Here is a 14,871-nt window from a genome sequence, read left to right as displayed (position 1 = left end):
TATATAGCTAATGCTTCCCTATATTTATATATAAACTATTCAGATCATTATTCTTATTATTAATTCAGCCTTGGATATTTTCGATTATATCATTGTGCTACATCAAACGACTGTTATTATTGGCAAATAAAACATCCCAAATTATTGGCACATCAACACATTTAACATTGAAATTTTTAGGAATATCACTGAATTAAATTGAAACTCTATACCTTTGGATCTGAGATATAATGTTTAGGACTATATAGGATTTAATTCACAAAAGTATAAGTTTTTTTGAATTTTTACTTTGTATTCTCGAGTAATTATTTCTTGAATTTTACAAACTTTCACTCTTTTTTTGTTGTTTAGTTTACGATCATTGAGTAGTAACAAACTGTAAATTAAAATATTAACATCAGCAAGGATACAAACTGATTACAAATTAAGTTCAGATCGTCAAACTTATTATTGACAGAACTAGCAGCATGTAGAGATTTTTTTGCATTCTTAATTGTTGTAATCTGCATTGAAGATATATAAAAAATGTCTCAGTGCCCTTCGCCTTTCACAAAAATTAGCTGTTAAGCATGCCACTGACCCTAAATGAACTTGACCGCTTATAGCAATACTTACTGCACAGGAGCAATGTACTGATCTTTCATAGGAATGCACTGAATTTTGGTATTATTTTCAAAATAGACACCACTGATATCCTCAAAACGTAAACCAAGATTAATTCCTGTGATGGTGATAAATGTACCTCCATCCTTTGGCCCTGAGGTGGGTTCGATCTGAAAAATATTTATTGGATTTTATTCTATATATGCATTTTACTGCCTAAAGTAACTTGCGAAGTTTTGTGCCTTACAAGAGTTATATTTATTCAAAGATAAGATCTTAGGTTAAAGAGATCATGTTGCTCTCGTGATGTTTTGTTACACAAACTTGAGTTTGCAGGATTAATGCAACTTTGGCAAACATTTGACTACAGGATCTGGTGTTAATAAATTGTAATTTCTTAAATTTTACATCTGCAAACCTTCGACCATAATTTGTAATGCTGACACTCCATTTGTACCTCTGCTAACACAGGCTGTGATGCTAGCACCTGTTATTTCTCAAATTGTACAGAGACACATCTTGTTTTTTCTACACAAGTACTTCTATTTTTTCGGACATTTATTTACCTATTTGTCATCTCCCTTATTGGTAGGATTTGATACATGGAATTGTGCAGACTTAATGATAAAATGGTGCTGGAAAAATGGTATTTTCCGATACTCGTCAGCATGTCCAAAATACTCAAACAAGAATGGATTGATTTAATCTGTATACTGCTAACATCTCTGATGTGAATATTTAGATTTAAAATGACATGAAGAAAAAAACTTATTCATCGTATACTGGCTGTTCCATTATAAAGTACTTCCAATAATATCACTCATAATGCCACTGATCGCACAATCACTATTTCAGGGTTGGGCCATTACAAACCACATCATTCATTGTATAGTGGACTTTCCAGTATACATTACCTCCAGTCACATGATTATACACTACTTCCAGTCACATGATTATAATGCCAATGATCTTACCTTCATGATTTCGGGGCTTGGGCAGGTCTCAGCTGCGGAGAGCCACATGGAGGAACATTGACTTTGGATGGTACAGTTTCCGTCACACCATCCACATTCGTACTGGTTATTGAGAGTCAGGCATCGAAAACATGAGTCTGCCATCTTGTCACATTTGTACATGATTACTGAAAGAATAAATAAAAGCACTCTATAGAACATGTAGAATTGAATCATTCTTGTATAATACAATGATACAAAAACTTAGGAGAACATGTGTAATTCAATCATTCCAGGGTAATACTTGAAACACAAGAACTATAGAGACCATGTAGAACGGAATCAGTCTTGAGGAATACAAGCATTTTAGAGTATGTGTAGAATTTAATCATTCCCAAGTAATGCACGAAAAAAAAGCAATCTAGAGAACATACAGAATTTAATGATTCCTGCGGAATAAAAGTAATGCAAGCACTACCGAGACGGCAAGGAATAAAAACACTTTAGATAATATCTGGAATTGAGTAATTCTTGTAAAATATAAGAAATAAAAGCACTATAGAAACATGCATTTAATCATTCATTGGAAATGGGTGGAATGCAAGCACTTAGTAGAACATGTATAGTTTAATCGTTTCTGGAGAATAATAGAAGACATTATGTATAATTTGATAAGTCATGGAGAATACAAGCTCTATAGAGAACATATAGAATTTAGCCATTCATCAGGAATATGAGCACTCTAGGGAACATGTAGTATTTAAACTCTCCAAAAGGAATAAATGGAATACAAGCATCTAAGAAAACATGTATAATTTAATCATTCCTTAGGAACTCACGAAATTCAAGGAACCTAGTATACATGGACAATTTATTCATACATGGGAAATGCAAGGAATGCGAGTATTGTAAAGGATATGCAGAATTCAATCGTTCCTTGGGAATCAAAGAAACTCAAGCAACAGAGAGACCATGCATAAATTAATTATTCCAGGGGAATCCACGAAATACAAGCAACTAGTGGTTATGTAAAATTGAGTCGTTCGGTGGAATACACGGAATACAAACTCTAATGAAATTGGAGGATATAATCATTCCTGGGTGTTACATAAAATAAAATTGTTCTAGACAATATGTAGACCTGAATCACTTCTGGGAATATAATGAGTACATACGCTCTAGAGAATATGTATAATTCGTGTGTAGTACATGAAATAGAAAGCACTCTAAAGAATGTGTAGAATTTGATCTTCTTGATGTAGGCGATGAATACAAGCAATCTAAAGAACATGCCGAAAGATGTAACCAGACTAAGGTGTTCCCCTCCAGGAGACGGAGATCGTTGATTAAATCTCTACACTGTGGGAGAATAGTGGTGGCCTGATTGATTCCGTTGTTATAGATGTGTCGACATGGAATACCTAAGACATGCCGCATCTGGATCTAAGGAAAAGACAACAAAGACATCATCTGAGGGAGAGAAGACACATCAATATAGTGGTGGATCTCACATCACATAGCAACAATTAAGAGAGAACATATAAAATGGGCATGTGGATCCAATTCCGTTCCCTAGACAGATGAGCGAAACACAACTCCCTATCTCTATTTTGTTCAAATGGTAACTTAGTGAGTGGGGTATCAAGCCAGCCCGTCTCTTTAGAGTGGCGATCATGGCATGGTGACTCTAAGAGCATTTATCGGTGGCCGGCGCTTGGTGATTTCTGACCGATAACTGGTGCCTAGTGAACAGGCGAAGACTCGTTCAGCAATGATGATCTGATAGAATAATCTCTTTTAGAAAAGCTAAAATCTAGCAAAGATTTATCATCTGACAAACAGTGTTTTTTAACCAAAGGTCTATTCAAGCATGACAGCTGCACTCTCCCATCTTCGGGAAGACTTGAGTCAGGCAATGGAAACTCAACCACCCTTACTATGCATCAACAACCAGGGAAGTGCCAAGGATCTCTTCTTAACTGAAGCTGACAGCTTTCTATCATTAGGCAGATGTCCTGAGGCAGCAAATTCATGAACAAATTTGAAGGAATTACTGATCTCTGCCTGGAACAGACAGCTTTGTATCAAGAGGCAGAGTTTCTGGAGAAATATGAAGTAGTTACTGATCTCTGCTTGGCTGGAAATGGCAACATGCCTACAATATGGAGTGTGTGACATCCCTCATACGATCAGAGGGATTATATTGAGACAAGAAGGAGGAAGCAGGATACTTTTTCCTTCCTCTATAAGTGCATGACTTTCAGCATAGTCCCACAACACACCATCACAAAGACAACAAATCGAACTAAAAGAGTACATACACACTTGGTCATGATATATATACTGGATTGGTGTCCTGAATGGTGTTCTTATGCTCACATTTACCTATACCTTGAGTGTCCTACAAGGCCTCCTTATATCCATATTTACCCACACCTTGAATATCCTACAAGGCCTCTTCATACCAATATTTGCCTACACCTCGTTGCTTACAAGGCCTCCTTATTCCCATATTTACATACAACTTGAGTGCCCTACAAGACCTCATTATACCCATATTTACCTATACCTTGAGTGTCCTACAAGATATCCTTATACCCATATTTACTCACACCTTCAGTGTCCTAAATGGACTCCTTATGCCCATATTTACCCATACCTTCTGTGTCCTAAATGGACTCCTTATGCCCATATTTACCAACACCTTGAGTGTCCTACAAGGCCTCCTTATACCCATATTTACCCACACCTTGAGTGTCCTAAAAGACCAGGCCATTTTCTAGCGCAGGGGCGTCAGGATGGCTTGGGGGGGGGGGAGGCGTTTTACCCCACGGAGGCGTTTTGCCCCCCTCTACCCTACTCATATTTACCTACACTTTGAGTATCCTATAAAGCCTCCTTATACCCATATTTATCTAAAACTTGAGTGTCCTACAAGGCCTACCCATGCCCATATTTACCAGCACCTTGAGTGTCCTACAAGGCCGTCTTATACCCATATTTACTCACACCTTGCAACATAATATAGGCTGAAATAGATCAAATGGAGAAAAACAGAATGAAACCAAACATGGGTAGGATGTACTTACCCTAACACTAATTACTAAGACACGGTTTACATGTACTGAAGCACCACTTCACTACGCAAGGTGTAAAACCATCCTTGAGAAACATTGCGACAAAACATAGCTATACAAGGTAAGTGTAAAAACTGGAGAATGTGACAAAAAAACCAAATCAACAATGATTTGAAAATAAGCCAGAAAACAGCTTCAAAGGCGATCAGTTATTAAACATGTACATATTCCGAATAATCCCCAAAATAGATTAATATATTATGTATGTTGGATATGACAAAGGAATCAGACAAGAATCATGCTGGTTGTTTTAGATTATAGATCTTCAATTAGTAATTGAAAGAGGAAACATTAAGCTTGGACTTTGGACTAGCATCCTAGAAAAAGGCAAGCAATGAATTATGAGGAGTTCAGGTATTATTGCTATTAAAAGATAAGTTTAAAGTTGGTTACATAAAATTACCTAGTTTTCCTCTGTTGGTGTGCCATCATCACGCTTCCTAATTCGCATACAATAATGATAATAATAATAATAATAATAATAATAATAATAATAATAATAATAATAATAATAATAATAAATCTTTTACCCACAGAGTGATATTGGATGCACTTAAGAGAAATGTTCCACGGTCACTAAGAACTGGCAAGGTGGATGGTTTGATTAACAGTCACCCTTTAGAACGCCATACATATATTTGTCCTACATGGAAGACACCCAATAGTACATTATCTCCGCTATTTATTCTACATGAAAGATTCTAGTTTCCAATCATTGATATATTGTGTTCTGACTAGTTTTTTGAGGAGATTTCGTTCAACATATTTTGCCAAGTTTATGCAGAACATATATTATAATTGATGTCATTATCTGACATCTTTAATTCAGAAAAAGATTACTGCATGGCAGCGCTGAAAGCGTTACGCTTTTTTTATCCATTGCACTTAATGCCAATGTGAATACGCATACAAAAGTGCAGAATACTTTTTCTTGAGTGTATGGGCAGATCTTGTTTCTGTTAGATTTGGGGCATACATGAGTTGCAACATTTCACGTTTTGCAAAGCTTTCAGTGTGTAACACAAAGTTGAAATGATGATACAGTTTGATCTTTCAGACATTTGGATGCAATTTCCAAGATAGCTTGAAAGTATGTAATCAGGATGTACCAAAGCACCTATAATAACATCCAAAACTGGATAGCTTAATTATGCTATATTGTGTTATTGACTACAACAATTATAAATTGAATAGATTCCAGATGAACAAAATATTTGTACCTTGTATTTTGTCTAAGTTGTCGAGATTCATGCTGAGATGCGCCCATGAAATTTGAAATGGCACTTTCATTGTATTTGCATCACCCACATAGGAGAACTGAAATTAAAAAGTGGACAATTTCAGCAGTTTGTTGTTTTATTATATGTTTTTGCGTTTAGCACATTTCTCATCCAAAAAGCTTTCCTTTTTATCTCATGTATCAGCTCAAACTTATTTAGATGCTTATTATTTTGTACTTAGTCTAACCAATCGTTATGTAAATAAAGCATGCTATAGGCAAATAAATGTTTCATAATAGAATCAATTGTCCGTCACTCAAATTGTCCAAATATCGTATGATGAACCTAATAGCAAGAACAGCATAGAGTCGATTTGAAATCAATTAGTAAACGGTAAATAGCAGGGGGAACTACTGACTCCAATTTGATTGAAAAAAAGGAACTTAGCTCTCAAAGTGCAAAAGCGGATATGTAACTGGTAATTCAACTACAATATGGCTCAAATTATAAGTAACGATTGCAAAGATACAGCATTTACAGGATGGGTCTAGCAACAGACGAATAGCTAGAGAGATGAGTGATGGAAAAATACATTACGATAGGGCCCTTGCATTTCAATGCATGGCCCTAGTTACACAGATATATGTTATACATAAGTTTCAATAGATAGCTCCCTGTAAAGGACGCATATTAATAAAGGACATTTATAAAGTCATTTTTCTTGTTTGATTACCATTATCAACCTTGTACACGAAGGACAGAAATTAAAATAACTTTAATTGTATTATCAGTATCAACCTTGATATGAAGGACACCTGTCCTGTCTATATAGAACACATATATGACAGTATTTCAAATTGCTGTCTTCATTTCATTACAAGTATCAACATTTTTATGAAGGACACCTGTCCATAAAGGACAATATTTTAGGTCGAATTGTTTTCATTTTATTATCATTATCAAGCTTGATATAAAGTACATATCTATAGAGGTATTTTAGGTAGCATTTCTTCCTTTATGTATCAGCCATTATATGATTAACTCCTGTTCATAAAGTCACATTTTTGTTTTTCACCGAATTTCCCTTAAAGATGTTTGCTTATTTTACTTTTATCTAAATAGTATATATTCTCTAAAATAAAGTCCTTCTTCTACCGAGCTGCTGTAGTTCCGTGGTTATAAAGCTGGACTCCTGACCTCTACAGTGCAGGGTTTAAATCCTACTCATATCAGGCCTGTTTGACGTGAGGACAGGTTATTTTATCCCCACTGACTCAGTACGATATAATATTTTATGTGCTGTCAAACCTCAATCAACCTATCAATCAATCAATCATCCTCCACACATAGACAGCAAGTTGCAAGGAATAACACATTTGTGTATTGTACTTACATGTACGAGTTCACATTCAATGATGCTTGTTCCATTGGGAAGATTTGTCACGTTGGCATTGACCTGTTTTTCATTGTCCAGATGAAATAAACAACTGAGTCGGGTTTGAAATTCCTGCGAGAAACACAGTAATAAGATAAAAGTTATGTAATAGGTACAAATTAAGAGTCCTCAAATAAAATTTATGTAATAGCTACAATTTAGGGATCACAAAGTATGAAATTAAAGATAGACCATATGTATGTAATAGCTGCATATTAGAGGTCACAAGATCAAACTAACGCCATAGGTAAAAGGTAGAAATAACAAAACATGAATTTAAATAAATCCCTCTCCTCATTATCACATCAAAGTATGGGTCCCTAACTGTATCCTGGACGTGCCATGGTTTGTGCCCTCAACTTAAATTTTACTCTTATATTATAATGTTGCCAGAAAATATTAGTATCGTCCTAGTAAGTGTTTAATTATATCTGCTTAATTTACTCATATCTGCGAAATGTTTAAAAACTCTATAAACTCTGTTCCATTAACTACGTTTCCAAGCGTGTCCGATTTGTTTATTCCTATATATACCTTTATGTTTAGTGCCCCTGAAATAAATGCCACGTGATGTAAGATTGCAATTCTTGCAAATAGGTCAAGGTATATAAATAAATCATTGCTGATATCATGTAGTATTAATATTTGTATCTGTAATACATTTCAAATTCATATTAGCTGTAATTAAACACTTATAAGTAATGATGACAAAATATCGAAGAAAAAATATGATGCGTTTTTTATATTTTTTCTTTCTAATTTTCGATAAAATTATCGTATTTATAGATGTAAGTAGTCAATTGGAGCGATAGGGGGAAATTGAGTTTCAATGAGAAAATGGCGGAAAAATGTATACGGCAAAGGAAATTAATTGGGTAAAAATATATAAAGGGCAAAAGAGGAATTGAACATAGGAATGGTACTTGTGCCACTTGGGGGCATACCGAAAATGAAACATTGGTGACGTCATGGGGTTTTATAGGGACCAAAGGGGTTTTATAGAGACAAGCATAGATATTCATACATATACATACACAAACAAACAGATACACATACAAATACCTATGCAACATAAAGACAAAATTTTGGGCAACGAGTAGAGATATTTTCGAGGCGGTGGAGTGGTCCTGAAAAGGGCCATTGGGTTCTTCTTCTTTTATTGCCTCCATTTTTCCACCAATGTATTACTCTTGGAGGAAATTCATGTTCGTCTTCTTTTCATCATCTAGGATCCATTCAGGCTGACCCATAGCTCTGAACTTTGTCTTGACTTTGATTTAGTTGTTATTTAGTCTCTTGAGTTCTTCCTGTTTCTTCTTATTTTCCTTATCTTTTCATTCCTTGACCAATGTGGTCTTGATCTTTTCCGCTTCTTCCTTTATGACTTTCCTGACAAGAATATCAGCTTTTATAAGGCATTAGTTACTCTTTTTCACACATCTTAAGGGCGGGTATGGCCAATAGGCACATGCCTCTATCTTTTCTAAAACGTCATCATTTACCACCATCAAGTCCAAGGTTTTCTTCAATCGACCCACTTTACAGTCTTCATAGGATATAACACCTTTCATTTCCTCCCACCATACCTCTTTGAACAGTTCTTTTGCTTCTTTGATGGTCGACTCCCGCCGCCTTGTAATGCAATACATAGTAGCTTGATATCTCCATTCTCTATCAAATACTCCACCAACACCATTCAATGCCAAACATATCTCCAACCATCTGTGCCGCCCTCACATCAACTATACATCATATACAAAAGAGACAGTAGCGTGGACTGAAAAGAAACTTTCTTTTCAACTTTTCTTACAAACCAACACGCTATTGCAATTAAAATACACATTACGCCATACTAACACACTATACAATCAATTCTAAGCAGCACATATTGGTGGAGGAAGCTTTTCTTCAAAAAAGCATACAGTTATAAATGTTACCAAACACACACACACACACAAACACACACACACACACACACACACACACACACACACACACACTATCCCACAAACAAAGTTAGTATTTATAGTCACACCACTAAACCCTTACGTACAAACACACACTCACACTAAAGGTGGGTGATGTGTTTTTTGTTACGGAAAAAGACACATACACACACAAATACCAACACAGTAACATACAAACTAAATATTTTGGCACTGGAGTAATATCACTTTATTAGAGATATGGTTGGCTCTGAAAAGGGCCATTTTGTTTGCAATCTTCAGTGCAATTGGTCAATGCCCGCATCTCCCAGGCCTAGTATCACAAACTTACTGTAACCTCCATCTATCTCCACCGCGACGATTAATCGTGATGGAGAGTGCTGAGTGGATCTGAGTGGTCTCGGAATCTCAATTGTTTTATTAGGGATCCTGTAGACTCGTTCTCTCACTACTCTCCATTGTGGATGTGCATGTTGCCGTCGATGCTCCCACTCTTGCCGCTGTCTCTCCAGTTCCAAATCCCAGTTTTTAATCTGGAGAACAGCGACTATCAGTGGTGCTATTTGGTGGAGTGGGGGTAGTGGTGTCCTCGACAAAAGTTTCACTTCGCAGGTTCGCCGCATGATGAAACAAGGCAGTATCTGCTTTTTCCACTTCTTTTTACCTTTTGCTTCCTCCTCTTCTATCTTCACACCTTTCATGAATCATCTCCATAGCCAGCTGGTCCAGGAGGCAGCGAACATATTCATGGGCATATTTAGCTCTAGCAATTTTTCTATTCTGCTCATCTTTAGGATTGTTGAAAAGTCAATGATGGGTAGTCATACTGACTACAATACTGCTCTACACGCCTGAAGCACGGATGTCCAGAAAAACATGCCCTCGCACAAATAAATAATACACACACCACACCACCTCCAAAACATGGACCGAGCCGACCTAAAAGAAACACTCTTTTCAACATTTTACATACAATCACACTATAACTAGAATAAAAATATACAACCATACAACAAACCTTCCAAACACAAGCGAATGTATGACTTGTTTTTAGGCACACCTCTTTACCCTTATATGCAAACACACATTAGAGTAGAGAGATTTGTGAGGGAAAAAGACACACATACTACCATACAAATAAAAACAGTTTTAATAATGGAGTAGCATCTCTTTGCAAGAGATCTAGGTACCGCTGTAAAGGACTGTTATGTCTTGGCAATCTCGTAGCATCTGTGAGGATTGCAACGTCTCGCTGCAGGCTTTTCTATGGCATAAGGCCCACTTCTGTGGAAGCAGAACGAGAACTCATTGGTATCCACTCTACAATTCACAAAACCTCAATCTTGTTCCTGCTGTTGTTGTAGCTACTGATGTTGTCTCTGCTTTTTCTGCAGCCTATACTTCACTGTCCATTCTTCTTGCTCCTTGTTCATTTATTCTCTAAAGACCTCTTCTATCAGGTATTGTGCCACGTTTATCATCCTAACATTCTCTATATCTCACGGCTTCTGAATCAAGTTCTGCCTGACTCAACATAAATGTACATGGGCATCATTTCAGCTACATTAATTTCGAAGGCATATTTTATCTGTAGATGAGTCAGTGATGGATGGACATACTGCATTACGTTATGGGATTTAAGTCGCCAGTGTCTATCAGACCTTTGCAACCAGTTTATTTCCACTGAGTTCAACGAGAGGGTAGGTATGCAGCCACTATCCCCCGCGGCTCTGTATGCAGTGCATAGTACTAAATTGCAATGTCCAGGCTTGGCAAGAGCTAGAAGAGACGACGGAAGGAGCGGCGTCAGCGCCACAGCAAGCACCCCCGACATCGAGGAAATACTGTCGACATAGGCGGATGTCGAGATAAGTGTTGTGGGGGAGGACTGAAAAAAGATACAAGTTAAATTCGTCAGTAAGGGGTGACCTGTCATCAATGAGTAACATTTACACTTTGAGAAAACAATGGACATTTTGAGTACATGAAGACAAATCCAGTGTTAAATACACTTGTTTATTGACAAATTACATTTTGGTTACTTTTGTGTAATAAGATCCACAATAAAATATTGCATCGGTCACATCATGACATGAAAAACATTCTTTACGATATTCAGTGTCGGCATTAGCACATGGTTGCATATTTGTTATTTACATGCTTCAAGTACATGTACTTAATTTGGCCTAGATTTTGGTCAGTCAGTTCCGATCTTATTGAGGCTACCAAGGGGATGGGGCTATTCACAGGGAAATGAAAACCTGTCAAAAAGTTGGTTTAAACAGTACGTGTATTTAGTTATAGAAGTCATCGTGAAAAGTACATAAAAACGAACAAGAGATATGTAGCTGATATGATTAATGAAGGCAAAATATTGTATACATTGACACATGCTAATGAGGTATTAAAATACAATGATTCTTACAATACACGTACAATATCGTAACAATGTCAGCTCAAGTGGTATGCGTTACGAATTCTCTCAAAATACCAATCCAACCATCTTACGATCCAAGCCCTTGCAAAATGTAACAAACCATATTGCACAAAAGGGAAAATAAAATAATACCCAATGGGAAAATAGTTATAGACCTAAAATGAGAACTGAAAATTACGAATATCAACCCAGAAAAAATACGGTACTACGAAGATTCGCCATGGACCTGCCCCATCCCCCAAATCGACTTTAGCCTACGAGAATTAGGAAACAAACAAAACGACCCAATAGGATTAGAGCATCAATATTATCGTACATAGACAATACAAATTAGACCCACACCCTAATATTTACAGATGGGTCCAAAACAAAAATCCTAAATAAAACGGCAGCAGGGATAATAATTCCAAAATTACGTATCTCCTTTGGAAAAAGACTACCAGACCAGTGTGCAATTTAAACTGTAGAATCAATGGCAATACTAGCGGCACTTACCTATGTAAAATCCTATCCAACAACTAAAACAGTCATTCTAAGCGACTCGTACAGTGTGTACTGCTATCCTTGGCAGCCGACCAATCAAAGAGTAGACCTAATATGACTAACCATGCAAGAACTCTACTCAAAGAAATTTAACAAGCCAACAAACAAGTCGAATTCGTCTGGATCCCTTCACAAATCCAAATTCCAGGCCATAAAAAGGCAGACGCAGAAGCAAGGAACCATACCTATGAACCCATGGGCAAAAACATTGCCTACAGCGTCACTGAAATCAAAAGTATTATCCGGAACAAGGTTAATGCCATGTGGCAATAACAATGGGACAAGCCAGACACTAGTAGGCAATTATACAAAGTACAGAATAAAGTAAATAGGAAAATTAAGTATCCGACCTTTAAAACCCCATATGACACAACAATAATAAATCGAATAAGAACAGGCAAAACCCTATTGGCAGGATTCGCAGGGAAACACATAAAAAGGGGAAAAACTGCAAACTGCCCCCACTGCCCAACTCCAGAAACAATTGAACATGTGCTAAATACATGCCCCAACTATAACTAGGAGAGAGCCGAACCAAAAACTCAACAGGAACTAATAGGAGAACGAAGCACATACCCGGAGATACATGTGGGAAAAACAAGAATCTAGGAAGGACTTATAACAACATTGTGCAATTCATTAACAAAATAGGAAAAAGGGAACAAATATAATGTAAGGTGCCACTATAAAATAGAATTAAAATAATAGCCGTAAAGGAAAAACACCAACAAAAACAAACAAAACAAAACAACAAAAAACATACACAAAACCTGCACACCGTCCACATAAACAGGAAAAACAATAACCATTAAAAAAAAATAAGTCAAAATATTGCACACTCCGATCCACAGTAGCAAAAGTCGGAGCCGTCAAACGACACTGCTTTACAGCAACGACTATAAAAATATTAGTTTATATAAGATAGGAGATAAAATGCCATTATAACAGTCGCTACGAAAAACGTACACACACACATTAAGGAAAATAAACTATCACTAAAAATGAAGTAAGACACAATATGGCACCACCCCAAACAAGAAAACAAAAGTCAGAGTGGTCAAAATGACATTGCGTTATAGCAACGACTGTAAACAGTTGCCGGGGTCCTTTAAAATAAAAATATTATCTTAAATAAAACAAGAGATAAAGTGACATTATAACTTAAGCTAAATAATAATCGTTAAGAAAAACACACACATATTAGTGATTTCCATTACCATTAAAATGAACCAAGATACAAAATGGCACACATCCCGATCCACAAAAATGTAGGAGTGGTCAAAACGAGTCTGCTATATAGCAACGACTACAAACAGTGCCAGGGGTGCTTTAAAATAAAAATCATAGTAACTTAAATATGACAAGAGATAAAATACCACTAAAACGTACACTATATAATAGCCGTTAACAAAAACACGCATACACACAAACAGGAAACACCAAAACCAATAAAGACACAATAAGCATAATTTAATCGAAACTAGCCACATGGTCAAGGGACACATACAAAACAACTCCTATCCCAGACACAGAAAGTTTACATCGGACATGCCATTAGTAAAGAAGATCAGGAGACAAGCGAAGGACCAAAACATCAACGGGCACGAAAAAGAAGAAAACAGCTGAAATAAAGAAGAGCAGGAAAAAGACTCAACACAAGATAGAAGTACAGACCACACTCAACAAGAAGGAAGTGCAAAAGAAGAGCAGAAAGAGAAGAACACCAGGCAAAAACCTCCTGAATACTTAGGGAAAAGAAAGTATAACAGAAAAGCAATTGCCCCGAAATGATACTTAAAAGGCAAACCCAAAAGTGTGACAAGATTTGCCATCCATGAATAATGAAAAGAATTGCCATCAGTTAACAAAACTAAAATAACCCAGACCCGTACAACATCCTCCTTCCATGACCAACACAATTCACATATGTATGCGAGAGAGTGTCCGTGAAAGTTTGTCGGAATGTATATTAATTGAGCTTACATACTAACAGAAATAGGAACAGGGATATCTATAGCTTGCACACAATATGCAGCACACACTCCTAAACCCCTACTTCCCCCCCCAAAAAAAAACCCAGCAAAAAACAAAACAAAACGATACAACCCACACATGTTTACCACATAGAGGCGTTCTATCTGACCCAGTAAAGCCCTCTTTAGACTAACAACTTGCAGACCATGACAAGTATGTTTTAGATTCCAACTTGAGATATTTGAAACACAAATTAAGATCTCAAAAAAGTGAGAGGCTACTTAAGCCTACACGATCTGACCAATTTTTCGGTGAATTTAAGTACGCACAGTACACAAAATTATAGAGCTACCACAAGTTAGGAAGATTCACAACTCAGGAATATTTGAATCGAATGTGACCATCACATGTTTGGCAATATGATAGAAAGAACCCAACAACATAGGAAACTGGGCATTGATTTGAAACATGTGAATTAAATACTACAGCTGCTTGTTAACTTGGTGATTGCCTTCAACGGAAGAAGACGGGAATGCAGATAACCACCGAAAGAGAACGCAAGAGGATGTCGCTGTGATGGAGGTATTTAGCGGGGCCTTCGGCGCTCCTTTGCTTCCGGTCGC

The 14,871-nt window shown here is 36.7% G+C and overlaps 1 protein-coding gene across 2 annotated transcripts in view; it reads right to left on the bottom strand.

Annotated features, from left to right (window-relative positions):
- The window catches only part of LOC149803922 (hepatocyte growth factor receptor-like), a 222,033-nt gene that overhangs the window by 72,585 nt on the left and 134,577 nt on the right, over positions 1-14,871 (bottom strand). For both annotated transcript variants that reach the window (XM_089953736.1, XM_089953737.1), the window contains exons 11-14: positions 7,307-7,420; positions 5,914-6,010; positions 1,578-1,744; positions 616-773 (exon numbers count right to left, since the gene is read on the bottom strand). In XM_089953736.1, the coding sequence (XP_089809862.1) occupies positions 616-773; positions 1,578-1,744; positions 5,914-6,010; positions 7,307-7,420 (536 nt within the window). The remainder of the gene's footprint in view (positions 1-615; positions 774-1,577; positions 1,745-5,913; positions 6,011-7,306; positions 7,421-14,871) is intronic.

The sequence above is a fragment of the Sinohyriopsis cumingii genome, chromosome 3, assembly GCF_028554795.1.
Source record: "Sinohyriopsis cumingii isolate HCF-2022 chromosome 3, ASM2855479v2, whole genome shotgun sequence".
Taxonomy (NCBI): Eukaryota; Metazoa; Mollusca; class Bivalvia; order Unionida; family Unionidae; genus Sinohyriopsis; species Sinohyriopsis cumingii.
Note: the sequence above shows the minus strand (reverse complement) of the source record. Positions and strands in the feature narration are given on the sequence as shown.